The 25,751-nt window shown below is 45.3% G+C and overlaps 1 protein-coding gene across 8 annotated transcripts in view; it reads right to left on the bottom strand.

Annotated features, from left to right (window-relative positions):
• The window catches only part of LAMA2 (laminin subunit alpha 2), a 900,941-nt gene extending 880,437 nt beyond the window's left edge, over positions 1–20,504 (bottom strand). For 3 of the 8 annotated variants that reach the window (XM_060239164.1, XM_060239180.1, XM_060239159.1), the window contains exon 1: positions 20,291–20,503. In XM_060239164.1, coding sequence (XP_060095147.1) covers positions 20,291–20,402 — 112 coding nt within the window. In that variant the 5' untranslated portion in view covers positions 20,403–20,503. Of the gene's footprint in view, positions 1–20,290 lie in introns of all 8 variants that reach the window. The other 5 variants (XM_060239188.1, XM_060239196.1, XM_060239205.1 and 2 more) reach the window with 2 other exon arrangements.
• Between the last annotated feature and the right edge of the window lie 5,247 nt (positions 20,505–25,751).

The following is a 25,751-nucleotide window of genomic DNA, read 5'->3' as shown; positions in this document are numbered from 1 at the left end:
ACTAACATTAATTTACAGGGATTTATCCATATATATCCATATAAAATAATAAATATGTGCACCTGTGTGTCAGTGTATATGGCTGATAATTGATTTTTAAAACTTTTGATAAATCAAAAAGATCTGCCTGATTAATGAAGTATATTAAGTACAGCAGAAGAGAGATTCTTCTGTTCTGTTGTATTCAAGGAGAAATGCATCTCCTGCAACAGTGCCTACCAAAAATAAGCATATATCACATAAAGACTAAGAAAAACTACAGAAGCACTGTCTCATTTATATCCAAATATATGCATTTTTTAAAAAAAGCATCCTACTAATAACAATTACTATTAGACAAATTGTGTTCCTCCCACTTGGCTAGTGCAGAGCAAACCAACACAGAGGAAGGAGATGGCTGAAGGGTGCTCCAAAGGGATCAAAAGGTACAAATGGGGAAGGGGACTTGGACAGAAGCCCCTGACCATATAGGGAGACTATGGGAAGACCAGTTGGCAGTAGTGCCTAGAATGGAAGAGCTAAGAAAAGTGGAAGGCTAGAATTGGAAAAAAGAGTAATACAAGATTAATACTCTGCCTGCATGGACAGGAAGACATGGCTGGGACTTACTCCATTGTGACTTTTGTAGTTCCAGGGCTCAGGAAAAGCTAGCTGGGATGACCATGTAGCGGGCAATCCTCATGTCACATGGCCAGGTCCAAGGGAGGTTGGGTTCCAGCAACATCAGCCTGACAACCCTGCAGGGATGATAACTTCAGGTGGGATGGAAGGAAGTCGGAGGTCCTGGGGGCTTTACTTGCTCACCCCTCCATTTATTCAGAGGCCACACAATCCTCAGCGTCTCACTCCTGCACTGTTGCAGCCGTGGTCACCATGGACCTGGGTTTCCCAGAAGAACAAATCTGCTCTATAGGCCTATAGCAGTCCACTGCTTATGGGTCTTAAATACACCCTTCTGTCATGGATGACGATGAGGACGATCTGGCATCAGAACCAATAGCTGGCCCTTCGAGTGCTCAGGAGGTTGACAGCCTGCCACCCCCCCTCCCTTGACCCAGCAGCAGTGGAGGAGGAGGGACAAGCGCAGCCGTAAGCAGGGAGCCCGGCTGACTCTCCCCCACCAGTAGTCCAATTAAGGGAACGGCTGCAACAAGATTTAGCAACCGGGAGAAGGGAGGCACGCCAAAGGGGAAGGAATTTGATTAGCCCTGAATATTAGCAGGAGCCTCTCGCTGTTAATTGAAGCACCATGGGAGGGCCATATAGCCTCTGCTTAAGGCTAGGGGCCTCTGTGGAAGCAATGTGTCTCTCCTGCAACATGCGTCCACCCCAGCTGGCTTTGAAACCTGATCCTTTGGCTCCTGAACTTGCGGCTACAAACAAATTGGCTATTGGTTTGTGTTTTGGATGTTTCTCTCTATTGGTTCCTGTTCTGCTCTGTTGATTCTGATCTCTAACTGGCTTTGGACTCTGTGCTTTGGACTTGCCCTGGTGGTTCCCTCTCTGCTTCCCCAGTTTGAGAGCTAGTTTGGTGTAGTGGTTAAGTGTGGGGACTCTTATCCAGGAGAACCAGGTTTGATTCCCTGCTCCTCCACTTGCACCTGTTAGCATGGCCTTGGGTCAGCCATAGCTCTGGCAGAGGTTGTCCTTGAAAGGGCGGCTGTTGTGAGAGCCCTCTCCAGTCCCACCCACCTCACAGGGTGTCTGTTGTGGGGGAGGAAGGTAAAGGAGATTGTGAGCTGCTCTGAGACTCTTCGGAGAGGAGGGCGGGATATAAATCCAATATCATCTTCCCAACTCAGACCCCATCTGGGACTTGGTCTCTTTCCCTGTCTGCACCTCAGGGTGTGACACCTTCAGCTTGGCCACTAATATTTGTGTCCATCCCCGAAAGGTCAGTGAAAAGCAGTGTGGATTATGGGATACCGCATCATCTATTGGGCTGGGAGGTATATAATGTCATTTGGATGGGGAGACACCTTGAGTCTTGACAACCAGGTGCACATCATGTGGTTGGGGTAATGGGAAATGTGCTGGCCTTCTCTCATATCAACTCTGTCACATCATATGTCAAAACAGAACTCCTAAAGCCTTGGACATACAGATGGGGGAGGGATGCTCTCCTGGCACAGAAGGGGGTGGTGCTGATACACACTATCATGGCAGACTTTAAACATTCTCTACTCCTGGTTTCCTACTACTTCTCTATTTTGGTCCTGCCTCTTTGAACACTGAGAATGCCACAGGGCTATTTCACCTGCCCAAGTAGATTTGACCAGGAGAAAAACTTTCAAGACAGCAGTGTAAGTGGTTGTATCACTGGAGGTGTGTGTCATTCATCACCTGGGGAACAGTTTTAGGCTGCCTGCCCTCTACAGGGCACATGGAGTAATTTAATTTAATTTTTCAATTTATATGCCACTCTGTCCTGCAAGCGGGCTCAGGGCGGCTTACAGCATTAAAACAGCATTAAACAAACTACATCAAATTAAACAATATCATAAGTACAAAAGTCACATAAAATCAAAAAACCACAATCCACACTGTGAGGCCCCGCCTCCTCTCCTGGCTCCGCCCCTCTGGTGGCAGTTGCCTTATTCCTCTAAAGGGGGGCCACTCTCCTGGCAGTGAGGGGCCAGGTTAAGCGCACCTGGCCTCAGTTGCTGGGCGTTGGTGTGGTCTCTGCCTGCTGTGCAGCCAATTCCCCTTGATGTCAGCTCCACCTTCCTCATCACCGGCCCCCTCCAGTGCTGCCTTCCCTCCCTTTACAATTCCTTGTCCCTTTCTGTCCCCACCTCTCCACCTTCCTCTGGCCCCGTCCCCCACATAAAAAGGGAAGACGTCTGGACTGGGCTGGGGCTTCGTCATCTCCCGGCTGCAGGGGGGTGGGGGGATGGCGCGGCAGGCAGCAGACCTTCCTGGAGGCCACTGGGGCCTGCCATTGCTGGGGTCAGCAGTGTGGGGTGCTGCAGCCTTGTGGGCCACTCAGACTTGCAGCTTGCCTGGCGTCACCTGCCCTCCATCCCAGGGGTAGCTGGGCTACCCAACGTCTTCTGCCAGCTGTGAGTGCAGGGCTCTGGGGGGTCGAGGGGCGAGTCCCGGCTGGGCCTGGTCGGGACACACACAATTAACAGCAAACCAAACAACAGCATATAGGCTGGAAGCTTTCAGCAAAAACTTGAGCACCTTGATAGCAGGGTGCTGGGGGGAAGCGATGACTTCAGAGGATGCCTGCTGGATCAATTAAAAGCCTGGGGGGAAAGCTCCATCTTGTAGGCCCTGTGAAACTTGGATAAATCCCGCAGGGCCTGGATCTCCAGCAGGAGCTCATTCCACCAGGTAGGGGCCCGGACCGAAAAGGCCCTGGCCCTTGCTGAAGGCTATCAGGCATCCTTAGGACCAGAGATCACAGGAAGATGTTGGAAGGGTACATCTATCCAAGCGGGGCATGGATATTTGGCTACATGGTATACAGGATGAATTACTTTGTTGGTTGTAGGCTTAGGAGCACTGGTGGGAGCTGGACAAGAGAATCATACACACACACAGCTCTTGTGGTACAGGCATGGGGTGAATACTTTTGGTTTAAAGGAATGGTATCATCATCACTCTACACAAGAACAAAGGGGAAAAGTCAGATTGCTCCAACTACCGGGGGATAACCCTGCTCTCCATCGCAGTCAAAATCCTTGCCAGAATATTCCTGAACAGACTGGTGCCCACCATTGCAGAAGAACTTCTCCCAGAGAGCCAGTGCGGCTTCAGAGCTAACAGGAGTGCCACCGACATGGTATTTGTTCTGAGGCAGCTCCAAGAGAAATGCAGGGAACAGAACAAGGGTCTATATGTGACTTTTGTTGACCTTACCAAAGCTTTCGATACCGTTAGCAGGAAAGGCCTGTGGCAAATCTTGGAACGTTTAGGATGTCCCCCAAGGTTCCTCAGCATGATCATCCAGCTACATGAAGACCAGCAAGGCCAAGTCAGACACTGCAACGACCTCTCGGAGCCCTTCCCAATAGGCACAGGTGTAAAGCAAGGCTGCGTTCTCGCGCCAACTCTCTTTACGATCTTCTTTAGCATGATGCTTCAAAGAGCCGCAGTAGATCTAGATGATGACGATGGTGTCTACATCCGCTATCGCACCGATGGCAGCCTGTTCAACCTGAGGCGACTAAAGGCTCACTCCAAGACAATGGAAAAACTTATCCGAGAGCTACTGTTTGCTGATGATGCTGCACTCGTCTCCCACTCGGTATCAGCTCTGCAGCATATGACGTCCTGCTTTGCAGAGGCTGCCAAGCTATTTGGCCTAGAAGTTAGTCTGAAGAAGACAGAAGTTCTCCACCAGCCTGCACCCCAGGAAGGTTATCACCCTCCCTGCATCACTGTGGGTGAATCAGTTCTGAAGACAGTCCAGGAGTTCAGCTACCTGGGGTACATCATCTCCTCAGATGCCAAGATCGACAAGGAGATTGACAACAGGCTGGCAAAGGCAAACCGTGCATTTGGCCGACTGCACAAAAGAGTGTGGAGCAACAAGCATCTGAAAAAAGGCACAAAGATCAATGTTTACAAAGCGGTTGTGATGACAACCCTCATCTACGGCTCCGAATCGTGGGTTTTATATCGTCATCACCTGCGATTCCTTGAGCACTTTCATCAGCGCTGCCTTCGCACCATCCTCAACATCCACTGGAGTGACTTTGTGACCAACACTGAAGTCCTCAAGAGGGCGGAGGTTACAAGCATCGAGGCACTGCTGTTGAAGACGCAGCTGCGCTGGGCAGGGCATATTTCTAGGATGGAAAACCACCGCCTTCCCAAGATTGCTCTGTATGGCGAACTTTCCACCGGCCATCGAAATAGAGGGGCACCAAAGAAGAGGTACAAGGACTCCTTGAAGAAATCCCTTGGCACCTGTCACATCAACCATCACCAGTGGTCTAACCTAGCCTCAGATCGCAAAGCATGGAGGCACACCATCCACCAGGCTGTCTCTTCCTTTGAGAATGCACGCATAGCTGGTCTTGAGGACAAAAGGAAATTGAGGAAAAATCGCACTGCTACAGCACCAACCCCAAATCAGACTTTTCCCTGCAGCCCTGCCGGATCTGCCTGTCCCGCATTGGTCTTGTCAGCCACCAGCGAGCCTGCAGCAGACGTGGACTACTACACCCTTCTTAAATCTTCGTTCGCGAAGTCAAGCCGAGAGAGAGAGAAAGGAATGGTGCTGTGTGCCCACATTCTGCAGTTCTGGGAACTCTCTTATGGGGATGTAGTGCCAATTCAGCAGCACGCCCAGCTCAGGGGCTGCTGGTGGGGATCTCATCACCAGGTGGCAAGGGAATCGAGCAGTGGCCAGCTTCCGTGTGACTCCCATGGGTTTGGTAGCACCCCAGCAGGTGGGCTGGGGGTGCAGGATTCATCAGGTGATAGGCAAGCTGCCTGATTCAGAATCTGTCCCTATGCTTCAGCAATTCTCCTATGCTATAATTAATTCAAAGCTGTGGCTACATTTTTCTACAAATCAGATTGTCTGTGTCAGTTCCTTACCTGTGGACCTTCTATGCCCCTAGGGCCAACAAGAGGTTCAGCGATTTTGTACTCATGGTGCTGGAAAAAGATCTGGAAAAAGAACCTACTGAAAAAGATAGCAACTTGAGATACCCTTTTTTATTTGTTTAGAATTTCCTGGATTTCAGTGGAGGTGTTCTATTATTAGTGCACCTACAGCAACAAAATGGGCCTGTGCAAGCTAAAAAAAAAAAAAAAGTAACCTTCACGCCACATTAGCATTTCATACTGCAAGGTTTTCACGTACTGCACATGCAGTCACAACTATTCTTCAGTCATAAGAACACTAAGCAGTGAGTAAATGCCACTGAAGTCCCAAGCATGCTCTTCACTCCCTGTATACTTCTCTTTTACCTTGTTTGGAATGTTCCCCAGGACCCTGAACTACCCACTTCCATTCCTTATTCAGTCACATGCAGTCTTACTCCTTCTTGTCTTTCCAAGACAGGAAATACCTCTTGCAATTTGCTACAACAGGTGCTAGAAATCTGTTTCAAACATACTGGTTCTTCAAACCACAAATATCCGTGCGGCTGCTTAAGTCTTGTCTGCCACACTGCCTAGATCTTGTCTATTGATTTCTGAATTATTTACTTTTCAGTTGCTTGGAACCCTGTCTCACTTTTGGGATGCCTGCTTGAACCTTCAAGGGATATATAGCTATAGTGAATGTTTTCTGTCCCTTGTTCTACTTCACTGGTCTCTTGTCTACTGTACCTGTCCACAAAATAGAGTAACTTGAACTTGAAATGACTGGCTCTTTAAGTAGGCTTCTTGTAGCTTATTTTGATATTTGAGTTTGCTAATGCCACAGCCCATTCCACAGTCCACATTTATAATTCCATTCCATTCACTTGATTACTAATTTTTCTCTATCTGGATTCTTACTATTCCTTCCAAGCTTGTAGAGCGACCTTGCAACTTCTGTGGCACTAATCTGACCTCTGTCTATTGTACATGTGTCTTTACACAAGGCAACAGAGTAGACTGGCCATTATAGTTACAGGGAAATTCCCAGAGGGCCAAAGGCCTGCCCCATCACAATTGGCCTGTCTGTCACAGGGTGGAAGAGACACTCTCAGCCCAGGGAAGCTGGTGCCTGCCCGGTGCAAACATTGCCTGGCTCAGGAAAGGCTGTTCCCAGACGGAGAAAGCTGGGCACAGCATACAGATTGCCAGGCCCTGCAGAGCTGCTGGAAGCACCCAGCCAAGTCACAGGGCTGGTTGGCTCCTGCTCCCTCCTTTGTGAGGATGGGGGCTCAGCAGGCTGTGGGTTGGAGCCATTTTTTTTCCCAGTCTGCTCCTGCTTGGTAACTGAACAGACACATTGAAAGATGCTTTTCTGTAACAGCAATCTGTTGTGGGACAAACAAAATGTGTTTACTGGGTTACATCTTATTTTATTCCCACCCAGAGATTCATCATTTCACTACTGGCTGAATACTCTACTTGCATAACAAAGACCAGCTTCTCACTATATGAATAATCCATGTTTGTTTCTTACTCATCAGTTTTTTAACTGCAGTCCCAACTGATCTAAGATTTCAGCTTCATTTGTGAAGAAAATAATTTGTATGACACTAGATTCAAGTGGGTAGCTGTGCTGGTCTGAAGAATTGAACAAAATTTGAGTCCAGTGTTACCTTTGACCAACAAAGTTTAACTCTGGGTATTAGCTTTAGTGTGCATGCACACTTCATCAGATGCAATGTGTAGGCACATGAAAGCTTATATCCAGAAGTAAGCTTTGTTGGTCTTAAAAGTGCCACTGGACTCAAACTTTGTTCTATTTGTATGAATAGGTAGAGCCTAAACCATTGTTCTTTTTAAGGGATTGACCCTTTAATGTGAATTAACCCCACCTTATCCAATCAAGTTAAAGGTAACCTATACTTGTCTCCTAATGCCCACTATCGTTTATTAAATGCACAAATTCAAGAAGGGTAAGAGACAGTTGCTTTCAAGTGGTAAGTGCCTTACACATACACATGAAGCTGCCTTTTATGGGATCAGACCATTTGTCCATCAAAGCCAGTACTGTCTACTCATACAGGCAGAGGTTGTCCAGGCTCTCAGAAAGAGCTATTTGAATGACCTACTACCTGCCTTCTTGTTATAGAACACAGTATGGTCATTGTAGCAAAATGCATATCTTGCCGGATACTTAGTTTATATTCAGCTAATTCTTAGTATCGGGTACACAATGATTTTATTAGCCTTCAATAGGGCAAGTAGACGTTGGAAGTTCTCCTCTACCTACAGATGGCAGGAGAGGAATCACGTTTGACTGACGTACTGTTCAGTCTGTGAATTACAGTTGTGGGAATGTAGCAGGCAGCTGCATGCATAATCAATAAGCAAAGGCTATGAATGTTGAAGACTACCACCCACACTAAAGAACTGTCCAATACAGAAGTGTGTGGAAGGAGGAAGCATATCTTTCTCTAAATCTCTAACCAACAGAATATGTGTTCTGGAAACAATGGCACTATTTTAGAAAGTTTTATTTTAAAGTCACATCTCATTAATAGATTATTTTGCTTCAGACAGCATGAAAAAGAACTACATTCTATTATACACACATATACACATAACCCAATGACTCATTTTTCTGCCATGAATGCCACTAATAAATATGCTAGAACTATTAGTCAGTTTTGTTCAATGAGTTCCTGAGTATTCCAGATCCCAGTCTGGCACTCTCACTATACTATAATGGCTCTCTTATTTATTTGGTTCATTTATTAATATATACCCATTTTATGAATATTAAATTGTTATCCCTTCTACATTTTATCAAACACCCACTAAAGGAACAACTTAGTGACTTTAAGAAGAGTTTGTCAGGCATGTCCAGCTGTGAACCAGATGCATCAACTATCCAAATCTAACAAAATATTTACACATATGGAGAATTAACCAGTGTCTCGCTGTAAGACATGAAGTGTGTTTACTGATGGTAGTTTTCAGCTGACACCCATGGAATTTCTGAGGCTTGTAAGATAGCCAAGCATATTGCCATGCAAAGGCAAGTATTTGGCTGATCTTTGGTACCAGACTATCTATCAACAAATATCAGAACTGGGCACAGCAAGAGTACTTGAGTTGGACTGGGAGTGTATGTATAATTCATGGTAAGGTTTCACAATAGTTCACTGGCATACCACTGCTGCAGTTGCTGTAGGTCTTGTTGGAAGATTCTGGCAAGCAGCACAGCCCACATATGTGGAAGAAATTGTGAAGGAAGAAATTGTGTAACTCACTGAAATTTAAATAGATGGCCCAGTTCAGATATCAGTAAAATCAACAATTCCCATTGATTCAATAAAATCCTTTTCAACGCCTTCATATGAAGCACCCCCTGCCAACAATTTACAAAAGCCATAAAAAGCAATACGTCTAACTACATAAACTAACAACATTAAATAACATCAACAGCTATCAATAAAAATGCACTTATTAGCTAGTAATAAAGTAAATACAAAACAGGAGCCTATTTCTAAAAAGTATTCAATAATAAAAGACATCACATAGAATGCTGGTGATCACTGTTCGGAAATTCAATGCCGCCTATATTGTATGAATGCAGCACCATAGAATGGTTTTAAAAAATTGTAACATGTTTTTAAATTGAAATATGTAAATTATGGTTTTATATGTTTTAGTGGTTTAACTGTATTGACATGATGTTGTAAGCCGCCCTGAGTCCGCCTGCAGAGAGGGCGGGATAGAAGTTGAACGTAATAAAATAAAGAAATAAATTTTAGAAGTCTCCTAGAAATCTCAACTTAGTCCAAATCATTTGTTCGGAAAGTTTTAACTGTCCTCCTGAATATCAGAAGAGAAAGCAGCCAGCATGCACAGGGAAGAACATCTTCAAGTCAGTATCAAAATCATTCATATTGTAGAAAATGATCCTTGAGGTTATCTTAGGGTGAACCGATTTGGAAATTAAAACCAGCACTTTGAATTAGGCAAACACAATATTTGGGTAACTACATTTTGGACTAACTGCGTTTTCTGACAACTTTTCAAAGGCAGTAGATTATAAAATAGTCTAGTCCAGGGGTGTCAAACATGTGGTCTGGGGGCCAAATCAGGCCCCCGGAGGGCTCCTATCAGGGCCCCAAGCAACTGACTGTCATCTTCTTCCTTCTCCCTCTCTCTTGCTTCCTTCTGCATCACAGCCTGCTTTGCTAGGCTTACTCAATCACACAGGAACTACAGAGCAAAGCCTCTATTTTCTCCACTGGCTGAGGCTCCATCCTTGGGGAGGCAGAGCTTGCTTTGTCAAGCTCTCTCAATCACACAGCAAAGCAAAGCCTCTCTTCTTTCTATTCGCTGGAGCTCCTCCCCCTCCTGGTCCCCTCTGGAAGGAAGGAAAGAGTCAAAGCTTCCTTTTGCCCAGATCCCTGGACCCCATAGGAGAAATACAAAGAAAGCACCTTTAAGACCAATAAGTGCTAATGTTTTAAGCATGTTTTAAGGTTTTTTTTTTTTAAAAAAATCTTTAATTGTGTGTGTCTGTGTCCTTTATATGTTTACATCTCTGCTACCTAATTTTAAATAGGTATACACATAGCCTGGCCCAACAATGTCTCATTTAATGTCAGATCCGGCCCTCATAACAAATGAGTTCGACACCCCTGGGTAGTCTTTGCTTGTTTCAGCTGAACAAATATTGAACAGCAGTTTGGGATATAATTTATGCATTATAACTATTAAAATTTGGGTTTGAATGTTTTAGTCACAATGACACACTGAAATTTGTTCTTTGTTGTGTATATCAAAGAAGAATGCTTAAGCTCATGTGGAAAACTCATTAAATGTGATGCTACCATGCTGGCCTTTAACCATGGTATTAAGGTTCCAGCTGCCACTCAGACACAACTTTTACTAGACAAAACCAGTACAAATTTTTATGACCCTATCTAACCTACCTTGCAATGTGGCTGTGATATGTTCAATTTTATGCTCATATATAAACTACTCTGAGATCCTCAGAAGGTAGGGTTGCCAAATCCAATTCAAGAAATAGCTGGTGACTTTGAGAGTGAAGCCAGGAGACTTTGGGGTGGAGTCAGAAGACATTGGGGCGGAGCCATAAGCAAAGTTGTGACAAACACAACTGAACTATAAAGGGAGTTCTGGCCATCGCATTTAAAGGAACCACACACCTTTTACATGCCTTCCCTACATTAGAAATAGTGAAGGATAGGGGCACCTTCTTTTGGGGCTCACAGAATTAGACCCCGTGGTCCAATCTTTTTGAAAGCTGGGGAGCACTTTGAGGAGAGTCATCAGATGCTATGCTAACAATTTGGTGCCTCTACCTCAAAACACAGCCCCTCCAGAGCCCCAGATACCCCCAGATTAATTCTCCATTATACTCTATGAGAATCAATCGCCATAGGAAATAATGAAGTGCCCAGCAGACATTTCCCTTCCCCACCCCCGTTTCTGATGACTCGGAAGCAGGGCAGGGCTTGCTCTCACCTGGGGATTGGTAAATACAGAGGATACCTGGTAAATATTTGGCAAAAAATTACAATGTATCCAAATAGCACATACAAGATTTTTTAGGAAATATTATTTAAAGACACAATACAACAAAATTACATAAAGAATGCAAAAAGTCCCAGTGTACAAAATTATCTGATACAGTCCAGACTTCAGTACTTAGAATACTATTTTTCATGGAAATAAATCCTCGGAGAAGGAATAATAGGAGACCGGTTGCGGCCACGCCTCCCTCAGTCACAAGCTGCCCATAGAATGAGTAGGACCGGGTCTCCACTAGCAAATGAACATCTATGAAATTGGTATGTTAAAAAGAGGGGGTTGGGTTTTTATATATATTTTTGTTAATAATGTTTTGGAAAATATTTTGTGTACTGATTTAAATATAAATTTAAATTTATTGTTATTATACTGATTTACATTTTGTCTTAGGAGGAGTAATGCGCAGTGATGTGCGGTGCAACATGTGACTGAGGAAAGTGTGGCCGAAACTGGTCTCCTATTATTCCTTCTCCGAGGATTTATTTCCATGAAAAACAGTATTCTAAGTACTGGAGCCTGGACTGTATCAGATAATTTTGTACAATGGGACCTTTTGCATTCTTTATGTAATTTTGTTGCATTGTGTCTTTAAGTAATATTTCTTTAAGAATCTTGTATGTGCTACTTGGATACATTGTAACTTTTTCCCACCTGGGAATTGGCATCTCTACTCAAGATCTGCTGAACTTCCAATGTCATCAAAGTCACACAGAGCAACCAAAGGTTCAAGTTTACCTTTCCTATGCAAACGACCTCTGAAAAGCTTGTGCAACCAAAGGAGGGTCTGAGCTGCTTTTACAGGCACTGGAAGCAGCCATGTTCTTCTGCCTACTCCCCGCCCAGCCCCATTCAGTCTTAAAGACACAGACACCATTCCAAGAGAAAGCTTTCCCTCCGGAGGTGGAAAGGCACATGGTGGCTGTGGGGGCATGCTTCCCCCCGCCAGCCAGCTGACTGGGGGCAGGAAGGAGCCTGGGAAAGCAGGACAACCCCCACTGGGACCTGGGGATTGACAACCCTATCAGAAGGACAACACGCAAATGTATTATAAACAAAAGTAAGAGAGACTGATGATAACTGTGGGTCCAAACTAGGCATCTCAGCAAATACATGGTTCTCAAACACATGTTGAAATAATGGGCAATAGAACAGCAAGAAACACTTAAAGGTGAAGATCAGTGCATGCATACTAATCTTCCTTCTGTGAACTGTCTTCCACTTCTACCTTCAGCCCTTTTAAGATAAGTAGGACAAAAGTTGCAGGATAAGCACCCCCTCCACTGATCTTGCACTCATATGTTCCCATTCCCAGAGATCCTATGCTTAATGCTACAAATGAGAAGAGTGTTTGGTAATAATTTTAAGAACATAAGAGGTGCCCTGCTGGATCACACCAGTGGTATGTCTGGTGCAGCATCTTGTCTAAAATTGTAGCCAATAAACTGCCCTGGAAACAGGGAGTACATCCTAAGGCCTACTCTTGATGTTGCTTACTAGCACCGCTTATATCTTTATTTTTTAAAAATTTATTTTGCAGATTTATATTGCGCCTTTTCCTGTGAACAGGCTCAGGATAGATTACAGCATAAATCAGGTAACAATTAAAACCTACAATTAAAACTGAACACAATATATTAAAACCAAGAAGCAATAAAATACATTGCATCATAGGCGGCAAGGGCACATTTTACAGAATAAAAACAACTATCGGCCCAAAAACATAATAATCAGGTGGTAATAATGAGCCCCGTAGCACAAAGTGGTAAAGCTGCAGTACTGCAGTCGGAACCCTCTGCTCACGACCCGAGTTCGATCCCAGTGAAAGCTGGTTTAGGTAGCCGGCTCCAGGTTGACTCAGCCTTCCATCCTCCTGAGGTCGGCAAAATGAGTACCCAGCTTGCTGGGGGGAAAGTGTAGATGACTGGGGAAGGCAATGGCAAACCACCCCATAAAACGTCTGCTGTGAAAACACTGTGAAAGCAACGTCACCCCAGAGTCCAAAATGGTGCTTGCACAGGGGACTACCTTTACCTTTAATAAATAAGATAGTATCGTAGCAGGGAGGCCAAGCATATGGAATAAACAGATGGAGTGAGAATGCCCACTGCCTCAACCAAAGGCTCAGTGGAATAGCTCCATCTTGCAGGCCCTATGGAATGGCAATAAATCAGATAGAGCCCTGATTTCCATGGGGAGATGATTGCACCAAGCCAGAACCAGGACCAAAAAAACCCTGGCTCTGGCCAAGGCATGTTGGATGTCCTTCGGACCAGGGATAGTCAAAAGATGTTGTGTAACTGATCTCAGTGATCCCTGGGCCCTGAAAAGGGTCAGAATGAGGACAAGTCCTTGATTCTCAGTTTATTCCTATGGTGACTGCTATTGCCCTCCAGTCTGAATTATGCATTAGTTAAAATCTTTTACATTATAAGCCTGAAGAAGATTGTATGCTTCCTTCTAATTCCATTACAAAATACTCCAGGCCTCCTCAAAGGTCCAAGAGGCCAGGCTACTTGCAACTTTTGAGGCGTCAAGCCATAGTAGAAATAAAAAGTGACAAGGCATGATGCAGAGAAAAAACAAGTTATAACACTTATTGAATGCCAAAAAACACAATAATCAATTCAAAAGTTCAACTAAATTACGGTAATGCCTCCCTTGGAATTTGAGGCCTAGGCCAAATGGCTGTCCTCCCACACATTGGTCCCAGTTCAACTTGTTGTACCAGCCTCCATTTAGGTTGGGGAAATAGTTAAAAGCATGAGAGAAAATCACCTGCTTTAAACTACTATTTTCTTTCTTAGGCTGCTTCCACACCAAGAGTTTCCCCATGGTGGGGGAAGGGGCTTTAAAGTGCATCAGATGTGAAAGTGACATTGTAGCTAACAGTAGAGAGAAGCCAGATTACTCTGGGCTATCTGGAATCCCCATTGCATGGGTGATTGCACACAAAATTATGTCAGCAACCAGCCCTAGTGTGGAAGCAGCCCTAGTCACATTCTCTCAATAAAAGAACCCAACTGACTTTTTCTGCTCAAGGTAATAGCTTTAAGGGAGTAAGAAGGTAGGCAGGCAGGCAGGGAGGGAGGGAAAGAGTGGGAGAGACAGGCAGACAGACAGAAACTATGTTACAATAGACACACAGAAGCAATGCAGCACAAATCATTTTGCATATCTTCAGTATATATTGTTGTCAAATGCAGTGTTCTCAAATACAGATAGGTTTATGTTGTACTGTTCTGGAATGCAGAATACAGATATTTGTATACATTACACCAGTAGTCCCCAACCTCCAGTTTCCAGACTGGTACTGGCCGGGCCATGGACTGTTGGCAACCGAGTCGCAGGAGAGCTGATCAGTTTCCCCTCCACCACCACCCCCGCTGCATCCACAGTCGCCTGCCTGACACAGAGCCTCTCACCTGCCTGCTGACTGCTCCCTGCACACTTCCAACCATTCCAAGCACTGAATCCACAAGGCAGGAAGAGTCATTACCCCCCCCACACACCTCCTTTCCCAGTGTTTGGTTCTTTTTTTGCAAAAGATGGGTTAGCGACGTGCATGGTGAATGGCATCACATTGCCTTCCTCCCGCTTGCTAAGAGCAATGACTCTAAGGGAGGCAGGGCTGGATCTAGAGGGGGCACTGCCACTGAGAGGCTGCCAGTGAGGCAGCTGCTGCCCATGCATGCATGTGCCACTCAAAGTTTGCTGCTGCTGGCTGCCCTCCAGTCCCACTTTTCCTTGCAACCCGGTAAGCCTGCTAGGACTGAACCACCCACCTAGAGAGCAGCACCCTCATGGAAAGACCGGGTCTGTGTGCGCGAGTGGTTGTGATGGCGTTTGCAAAAATTCAGAAACTTTGCAAAAAGCTGGAGGGAAAAGCATGAGGGAAGGAGGAGGAGAAGAAGAAGAAAGGGAGGGATGCCTTCCAGGAACTCAACTATTCCGAAGGAGCCAGTTTAAAGGAACTAGGAGAGGGAGTATGTTTGTATTTAAAGTTTAAAAGGGTGTGTTTTCGGGGGGGGGGAGGGGTAGTATTTGTGATTTTCCCAAAAATGAAGTATGCAATTGCATCATCCCGAAACCATTGCTCTCCCACCCCCGCCCCAATCTGTGGAAAAATAATCTTCCTCAAAACCAGTCCCTGTTGCCAAAAAGGTCGGGGACCGCTGCATTATACGATTCACTGAAATAACTGTTTTGAAGGATATTTTTCCACATGAGTTTAAGTATTCTTCTTTAATTCACACAACAAAGAAATATGTATTATCCTAAATTCCAATATGCTGGTGTGAACAAATCTCAGTGTGTCATTGTGACTAAAACATCATATTGCCACAAACACAAATTGTCACTTTGATATACAATGTTTCTATGTAATAGATCTGAAAACAGGAAGCAGGAGCAGCAGGTTAAATGCCGTGAAGCATACAAAATAAGAATTACATTTCTCGCAGAGGTCCACTGTGTGTGTGCTTAAAGAACAAAACAGTCTAGAAAAGCGCATGTGCTATGCTATCAAAGAGCAGTCATACATGATCAACACATCACACTGTTCAGGCCATAATCAATATCAGGCATTTTTCAGAGAGCAAAATAATTCTGAATTGTTATTTTTAAACTGGAACTGACATTAACTGCGATGCTACTTCAATAAATGTCTCCATGCTTATATTTATTTATTTATTTTTCTAGCTTGCCTTCCCGCAAATGGGGTCATGGTGGGTTACATAAACAATTAAATTCACATTTAAATACATTTAAAGCTACCCCATTTAAAACTGGTAATATATATATTTAAGCAAGTGTCCTGACTGACTCATCACCCAGACCAAAACCCTGGACCTAGAAACCCAAAAACTGGGGAGTGCATCCCTTCCATGATGTAAGCACCCACTAAGAAGGGATTTTTAGAAATTCCACCCCTAAAGGGGTGAAAAAGGGTAAAATGAGTTTTCGCATAGGGGTAAAACTGTGCTACATGGCTGGCAGGCTGCTACCTGCTTGCACAGCCCTCTCTCTGATTACTCAGCTGTGGAGCTCTGTGTTCTGAGGTGAAAATCAGCTAACAGAGAGAGCAGACCATTGAACAGGAGTCCTGACTAACTCATCAACACCCAGCCTAAACCCCTGGACCTGTGTAATAATATTGCTTCTGCTGCTACTACTGCTGGGAAGGACATAGGGTTGCCAACTCCATGTTGGGAAATTCCTGGAGATTTGAGGGCTGGAGCATGGAGAGGGTGGGGTTTAAGGAGGGGTGGGACCTCAGACAGATACAATGCCATAGACTCCACCCTCCAAAGCAGCCAATTCCTCCTGCGGAACCATTGTGCCACTCCCCAGCTGAGGGTTGGAGATCACTCAGAATTACAGCTGCTCTCCAAATGGCAGAGATCAGCTCCCCTGAAGAAAATGACAGCTTTGCGGGCTGGACTGTGTCATCAACACTCACAGACTTTCAGTCTAACCTATCACAGGGTTGTTGTACAGACCAAAAAGGGAAGGCAACTCTAAAAAAGAATAGGCATTTTTCGTAAATTGGTATGCCAAATGAGTTTATAAATCCTCCAAAAACAAAACACCCTTCCTACCTAAACAAAAAAAAATTTAAGGGTAGTTAAATGCTATAGCAAAACAGGGGCTTCAGACTAGTCTACAATAAATTGATGGCATCCAGCCTAATTTAATTATATTTCAAGTGATCCAGTAAATTATAAGCTTTCTCAGCAGGTTGTCTCTAGCTCTTGAGAGACCAAGTCTTCATGAGTTAAGACTCACTTTCTAAAGAAGTAACCATGTGACAGGAGGGGCCCGATAAAAATTGATGCCTGCTGCCTCACTCAAAAGCCCAGTGGAAGAGCTCTGTCTTACAGGCCCTGTCTTGCCACCACCATCCTATAGGGTCTTCTATAAGACTTGATTTCCAAGTTTCTGGGCCTGAAGAGGAAGATTGTTGTTTCTTAGGCTAGGAAACAACGATTTGCTCTTTCAACTATGGAACTTGACAATTCAGCCTGCAGGGATGTGGCCTCATAAAGCTGTGTTGGGAAGCAACTGAAGAACTCCCCCCCATTCTTAGATTGTCTACAGTCTGATTACCAAGTTGTGTTACATTTTTTTGGGGGGGGGGGAGTGGAGAATACCTGCTATATGACTACCAGTTCTCCTAGTAAAATACCTAAACAGGTTTGGATATCACAGACCAAAACTGTGACTCAAGTACTGACCTCCAAATCATTATTTAATTGTCAAACTGACTCTGAATATATTCAGTTCTGAAATCTTCAATAGGCAGAATCCGAAACTTAAATCCATGTCTTGCTATAACTTGGCTATAAAAGTTAGTTTTTTTAAACTTTGGGGAAGTTTTTTTAATCAGTCCATAGAACTGCTTGAAGTATCTTCTCTACTCCCACAAAAAGTCTTTCTAATATTCTGGAGGAGGCAGAAATTTGTGCTGGCTTGCTTTTAAAGAGCTACTATACATCTTTTACGTATGTCTTCCTGAGCTACAATATATTCTGAGCTATAAAATACAATGCTCTAAAACACTGTTTTTCTTATGAGATCTGATGCCTTCAAAAGGGGGGGAGGGTTCACTTCAGTCAACAGAAAAATAAGTAACATATGAGGCAAAAAGCTAAATATTAAATTAACTCCAGGTTTCTGACCACAAAAGTCTCCAAACAATTTTAAAAGTAGAATTACAGACTAGAATACAGTCTGAGGTGCAAGATGTCCTGGAACACTACATTTTAATGGCCATCTGGAAATCTTGTATGAAGTCTTAACTGTGTCGTGACCCAAAATACTTTTGACATGCTTCACAGTAATACATCAAAATATCACAAAGCAATATGACAACATTTATCATATAGTATTGTTTGTAAAGATTAACACCTCCCCAGTGAGAAAAGACAAATTAACTGCACACTGCCAGATTTTAGCATAGTTTAGAGGACCCCAGTAGTGCTGTGGCTAAAGAAACTTATAGAGGCATCACAGAGATATGGAACCTAATTATGATTAATTATTGAGTATGTTCAGTCCAGCACTGCTCAGAAACCTCTTCTAATTTCACCATAACAGGAGAACGGAGGTTTATGTGGAATGAAAACTTGAATGATGCAAGACACCGCACATTACAGATGAGGACCAATGTGGAGAAGACTGCTTGGAACTGTCAGACAAGGGGAAACACAGGTTCATAATCCCTTGGTGACCCTGAGGCACTTACCATACTCTTTCTCAGCTTAATCTACCTCACAAGGTTGTTTGGGAAGCAAAATGGAGGAGATTGATGAAAACAACACACAGTACCTTGGATTAAGAGTAGAGCAAAATGTATGGAAAGTATCCAACAGTGGACAGCGGGATGTAGTATCCTCTTGTTATTGGTTGAGTTGTTTTAAATAAATCATGCCACATGTATTTCTATAGTTGAATACTACCTCATTTAACCATAAAAGACAACTACAGTGACTGCATGTCATGATATATTTTAAATGTTCTATTTTAAAATATGACTAGCTGTTCCCCATTTTCCAGTGAGTCTATTTTCAAATGTAGTCAACATATCTGGGTCAGAGTTTTTTCCTTCTTCATTTATTGTAACTATTTAAATTCTATGAAGACATGAGCAGCCCAATCCAATACATTTATTTAGCAGTAAGTAAATCCTACTCTTTTCAATGGGATTTATTCCCAAACAAGTTTGCATAGGACTTTACCCTTAGTCAAGCCTCATTCATCTTCCTAAGAGTTAAAAATAGCATCAAGAAGCCAACTGCTTGAGACTCTAAAGTGGGTAATACATCACAACTTAGAAGTTAAGTATAACCGTCTCACTCAAACTCTAGGATGGAAAGTGTTCAGATACTCTGCAGAGGGTTTTTTTTATTACCTCTGGATTGCTGCATTAAAATTGTGATCAATCTTTATTATTCTAGCATTAATTAGATTTTTTCTAACATCACCAGTATTTATTCTTACCACAGGCTTTTCAGTGTAAGAACTAACAAACTTATGCACCTCTACTAAAGGACTGACTTCCAAGTTATTGTTCATAGCATCAAGCTGAATGAGTCTCAGATGAGTTTAGAGCAATTGTTATCTCTAATTAACAAGAATCATACATCTGTGTCATCCTCATCAAATTATTTCCTCATTCCTGATGATCATATTGCAGAATGAACAACAATTAAGTACACAAACAATTCCTGAAATGAAATTATACTATTATAAACACAAAATACTGGATGTCTATTCTTTAGTATCCCATATTCACTTTAATATTTACTGTTCACTCATTGTAACCTTCACTTGGAAATACTATCATAGTAATACTAACCTAAACTAAACTGAGATTGCAACATAACTCACTAGAAAGAAAATTATAGTCTGTTACTTTATGGAACTTACTGTTCCTTAACTGCTCAGTCCAAGTTCTGGCAGATCTATGTCCCCACGTTTTAAAATAATAATAGAATTTGGGATTTTGACTGTTTCTTCTCCGTGGAGAATAACATATCCCCCGTTCATATTCAGAAGCTCCAAATTATGCGAAGACTGATATTCATGTGCCTTATTTTAAAAGGGGGGAGGGGTGATTCACAACCGTGCAAAGAGAACCGTGAACACGTGCAAAGAGACTTATTATGACCCCTTCTGCTTAAAAGCTGAAAATGAGTATCTGTTTCAAAAGACAGGGGAGAGGGGAAGAAAGCAAATTTCCTCGCAAAAGCAAGCCAGAAAGAGTCTAGTGCAAAGTGGAAGCCCAACAGCCTGCTTAACAGCTTCATTAGAAGAGAGAAACTTGGATCCCGACTTTCACAGCTCTCCAAAGTGCTTCTTCGGTCCATCTGTGAGATGCAGTTTAGAGCTACCACTGGCAGGAAAACCTCGCTGCCAATTTGCTGCCAAGTTTGCAGCCTCTCTCGTTTTCTCTCTCTCTCCCCATTTCTGTCACGGGGGAGAAGCCTCAGAACAAACGGGGGGTGGGGGTGAGAAGAAGAAAGCAAAGGACAGACGGAGCGACCAAAGTTTGTTCGGGGATTTCCCCCTCCCCCCCTACAAGAAATCCCTGAGGGAGACAAGGATGCACAGCTTTAAGGAACTATTTCCCTGCCGCCAAATCTTACTGTACCTCGTTGCTGCGGCGCTGCCAATTGCTGCTGCTGCTGCAGAACTTGAGTGCTGCACCGGGTCAGTAAAAACGCGGTGAGAACCAAGAGAGGAGGCAAAGCTGCCCCGGTCATTGCTCCGGAGCTGCAAAAATTGCTACCGCTCTCCCTCCTGGATAGCGACCCGAGTGAGAAGAGACGCTGGCTAGGAGCAGAGGAGGCGGTGAAGCCCCCGGCTGCCTCAAGGAGGGGACCGCGGAAGGACACACCCCGTCCTCCGCGGCTGGTTTTCCTCAGTCCCTCAGCCTGGCCCACTCCAAAGTCAGGCACTGGCTAAGGGGCGAGGGTCACAAGACAATGAACAATCAGGGAACCCTTCCAACGCACAAATTAAGAGGAGAAGGGGGTTATATGCCTGTCTAGAGTGGAGATGGGGTAGCAAAGTCATGCCACTAAAGCTTGTTGTAAAACAGAAAAGTTCCCGGATCTTTAAATATGGGTCAGTGGATGGGACCTAGAGCATTATTTCTGATTCATCTTGCCTAGATATAAAATTAGCCCCCAATATATGGATTGTTATAAACTTACAGGCAGAAACTGAAAAAGAAAAAAAAAAGATGTGTGGTGCCTGCTGAATGTTTCATAAATAAAAGGTCACATTCATGGGTGTGATGGTGTGAAGAAAGAATGGTACATTACTGATAAAACTAAGCTGAAACAGGTTCGAATACTGTATTTTATAGATAATATTTTTGGGCAGTGAAGGAGAGCACATGATACATGTACTCCCAAACCGGTTGCATGGAATCTGAGAAGATACTCCCAATAATGGAAGCTTGGACCAGAGCACCTGCAGAAATGCACTGTTTTCCCTCCCCGCCCCCTGAGATATACAAGCCACAGCCAGTTCACTGATCACATAGCTAAATCGCCATATTAAGAAACAGGTACAGTGGATCTGCAGTGTTCAGTATAAATGGTGAAGCTGAAGCAGCTTGCTTTTCACTATAGTCATGGCTCCAAGTTCAACTTCTTCCCATTTACTGCACCACTAACACCACCCAGCTACTTCTGAGTAGTAAAAAAAAAAAAAATCTGAAGTTACTCCTCTAACCCAAGCATGTCACTATGTTTTATTCTGTCCTAGAAACAGGATCAGATGAGCAGCACAGAGAGAAATCCTATGAAATAAAAGTTTAAAAAAAAAAAAAAGAGGGAAAGAAATGCCTAGAACAGGGATGGCCAATGGTAGCTCTCCAGATGTTTTTTGCCTACAACTCCCATCAGCCCCAGCCATTGGCCATGCTGGCTGGGGCTGATGGGAGTTGTAGGCAAAAAGCATCTGGAGAGCTAACTTTGCCCCCCCCACACACACACACACTGTCCCTAGGCCTTCTAGAGCAGTAGCTCCCAACCTTTTAGGCACCAGTTTCGTGGAAGACAATTTTTCCATGGACCGGTGGGGGTGCTTGGGTTTTTGCCACCCCAGGCTGCCCACCACCCATGCCCCATCCCTGCCCCCCATGGGGGTCTTTAAATGAGGGATATGTGAGGGTTGCTGCCACGCTGTCTCTCCCACCCACCTGCGACCCAGGTGCTTTGGAGTGAGGCTGCACTGTCTCTTTCATCTGCCCGGGTCCCAGGTGAGCAAAAGGGGCGGTGCGGCGCCTCTGCCTCACTCCATGGCCTGGTTACTAACAGGCAATGGAGCGGGACCGGTCTGTGGACCGGGGGTTGGAGACTCCTGTTCTAGAGGATGCACAAGCTACTCTGCAGCAGCTGGTAAGCTACCTGTTGGAGACCCCTGATGTAGACTATATCCAGACTTTAAAATAAAAAAATTGAATGTTTGTAAAAACATACATTTAAATGAGTTGCATGTGCTGTTCTGCTAAGCAGCGAGCAGAATTTTTATCACTCCACTGCTCTCTCAGATTTCTGTTAGGGTGCAGATAAATGAAATTCTTGAACTACTTGATAGGGAGTCCATATTACCAGTTTACTAAGCAGTTAGATTCATATCACCACAGTAAGCTACCATTTCTTTGGTTATGCATCAGGTTGTTCATGTGAACTGTTCCTGAGCCAGTTTCTTTTCACAGTGTAACAGAGGATCTCATGCCTTTCACACTGCTTCCTTCTCCATCCTTCACATATCCCTTCTGCACACTGGCAAATATGGGCATAAGTTTTTGTGGCATAAGATGCATCTGATGAACTGGCACTGAATCAATGAATTGAATTTATTAACCTTTTAAATAATAGATTTATTAGTCTTTATGGCCCTTTTTTGTTTTCTGCTGCAACAGACTAACAGTGCAATCTTATGAAGAGTTACTGAAGTAGTATTTATAGGATTGCACTATAACATGGCTTTCTTTCAGGAATTTGGTCCCTTTCAATATAGTACCCAGCTGTTTTACCATAGTTGACTTTCATATGGCCAAAGATGAAACGGACAGACTTTCAATTCACATTTAATTAACCAGTATTAATATGGAAGTATCTCTACTACAGTATGACTCAGTCTTACAATCACCAACTTTCATATTAAAATCGAATTTAATTAATGTAAAAGGTCTCAAGAGTACTCTATTAGATCAATGAGCAACCACTAATGTGAATGATCCATCAGGCATAGCATACTGAAATGGAAGATGGCCCTCATTTTTTATCACAGTGATCTGAACCAATGTTGACACCATAGCTTTGAATCCCCTAGCAAGACTGTCAGGGTCCAACCACATGAAAGTCTGGCAGTCATGAGAAAAACACTGACCATTGCTTCCCTCAACTCTGTGACCTGTGAACCAGTCCTGAAGTCCTACTACTATATGTAGAATTCAACTTTTGTCATGGTACTGTAAATGTTAAAAAAGTGGTATATCACTGTGGTAGCCCAAGGGAACAAGAATTCATCAGGGAGTCATGAGGCTGGAACTGGGCAGCAAAGTGAGGGGCTGGAGAGAAAGGCCGGCTGCTGTGGCAGGTGGACATCCAGTAGGATGAGTATTGTCATGGGTGCTGGGGACCCTTCAGAGGAAGTTGAGTCTGATGAGGAAACTGTGCCCCTGCCACCTGCACCAGTGCCCCTGCCTCCTGCTGGAGAAGATCCCAGCCCCCCTGCCTCGCCCTCTCGGGTGGCTCGTGTGCGTGACCGCCTCCGGCAGGACCTCAGGGATCGGAGGAGGGCGGCACGCTCACAAGCAAGACGCTCCCTGAGCCCTGAGTTCTGAGAGGATTCTGGCCCTTCTAAGAGCAAGGATGCTTGAGTGGTAACAGGATCCTGGCTGCCTCCCTGAGCCAGCAATTAGCCCAAACGGGCAACAGCCAGCAGAGGGCTATATAGCTGTGGGCTTTGGGAGGAAGCTTTGTGGAAGCAACTAGTCATCTCCCTGACATTCTAGCATCCACTCCGGCTTGACTTTGGTTCCTGACTCCCTGACTTTGGCTTTGGACTTCTGGACTCCCTGACCTCGGCTTCTGGACCTCAGACCTACGATACTTCTACAGTGATTCGGATTTGGCGCCTCGGACCCTCCTGCTTACTGGCTACAGACCTCGGACTGCCTCTGGACTTTGCCTGACCCGGCCCCAGCCGTGACAGATTGCTTCCACCGACAAACACCCACTCCACAGGATGGATGCTGAAGCAAGTGAAACCACAGAACTACTGGCTGCGCTCCAAGCCCAGGTACAGCAGCTAACACAGGCAGTAGTGCACTTGCAGCAACAACCTGCGGCCAGTGCTCCAGCCAAGTGCCCAGTTCCCCCACCTGACAGATTTGGGGGTGCCGTGGAAGAATTTCCTGCCTTCCTAGCACAGTGTCGGCTGTACTTTGAACTGAGAGCACGGGACTTCCTCAATGACAAAACCAAGGTGTGTTTTGTCATCAGTCTGTTAAAGGGGCAGGCGGCCAAATGGGCCACACCCTTACTGGTCGCGTCCTCTCCCCTACTGACTGATTACCAGGGGTTTGAGGCCCACCTGTCTGCTGCTTTCTCAAACCCAGTCCAAGCAGCCACAGCCAACCGGAAGATCAGGGCACTGAAACAAGGCAACTCCTCGGTGGCTCAATATGCCACTGAATTCAAGCTCCTGACCCAGGACTTGGCGTGGAATGAGGCTGCCCAGATGGACCAGTTTACCGAGGGGTTGGCAGAGGAGGTCCTGGATGAACTGGCCAGGGTGGAGCAGCCACCCACGCTCCAAGAACTTATCACCCTCTGCCTCCGCATCGATGGCCGCCTGGAAAGTCGCCGCCAAGCCAAGACCAGAGGGCGCCAGCTCCCTGCGCCGTGCTACCTGGCTCCTCGCCCGTCCCCAGCTAGTACCAGCACCAAGGATGAGCCTATGCAGCTTGGAGCTGCTCGACCCCGCCTGACCCCAGAGGAAAAGACCAGACGCCGCACGCAGAATCTGTGCCTCTACTGCGGCATGGCAGGCCACTATGCCTCTGGCTGCCCTGCTAAGCATCGGATACCTGGACCTTCGCTGCCACCGCCGCCAAAAGGGCAGCCCCAGGCGTAAGTGGACCCCCCAGCCTGGGGCGACTAGCTGGGTCCTCCGAACAGCGGGCTGATACCCCAGGGCCATTCCTGCTACCAGTCAAACTCCGTCTGCCTGACGAACGCTGGCTGTTCGTGTATGCCATGCTGGACTCGGGAGCGGCCCACTGTTTTATAGATGCCGCCTTTGTGAAGCAGCACCAGATCCCTGTGCAGACAAAAGGGATTCCGTCGCTGGTGGAGGCTATTGACGGGCGCCTCCTCCGTTCTGGCCCCGTCACCCAGGAGACCTGTCCCATCACCTTCCACATCCAGCAGCACCAAGAACAGCTGCGGTTTGATGTCGCCCGCATGCCTCGCTTCCCGCTGATTCTAGGCCTTTCCTGGCTGAAGCTGCACAACCCCATCGTGGACTGGGCCCAGCAGGAACTACGCTTCCGAGACCCATGCCCCCATCTGACTCCTCCCACCACTCTAGCAGCTGGCATCCCGAGTGGTGGTCCTCAGCTCCCTCAGAAGTATGTGGACTTTGCTGATGTCTTCGAAGAGACAGGAGCTGATCAGCTTCCCCCTCACCGGCCCTACGACTGTGCCATTGATTTGGTACCTGGGGCACCACTCCCGGTGGGGCGTCTGTACCCAATGTCGGAGCCGGAGTTGGCAGCTCTGCGAGACTTCCTGGACAAGAACCTGAAACGCGGATTCATCCGACCCTCAACCTCTCCCCTATCTGCTCCAGTGCTCTTCGTGAAGAAGAAAAGTGGGGAGCTCCGGCTGTGCAATGACTACCGGGCCCTGAACAAGATCACCATCCGCGACCGGTACCCTCTACCACTGATCCCTGAACTCTTGGATCGCCTAAAGGGGGCCCAAATCTACACCAAGCTGGACCTCCGTGGAGCGTACAATTTGGTGCGCATACGGCCCGGAGACGAATGGAAGACCGCGTTTGGGACCCGATACGGGCAGTATGAG

This window comes from Heteronotia binoei, chromosome 1 (assembly GCF_032191835.1).
Source record: "Heteronotia binoei isolate CCM8104 ecotype False Entrance Well chromosome 1, APGP_CSIRO_Hbin_v1, whole genome shotgun sequence".
NCBI classification, from domain to species: domain Eukaryota; kingdom Metazoa; phylum Chordata; class Lepidosauria; order Squamata; family Gekkonidae; genus Heteronotia; species Heteronotia binoei.
The sequence above is the reverse complement of the archived record's forward strand: the minus strand, read 5'-3'. Positions and strand labels throughout refer to the sequence as shown.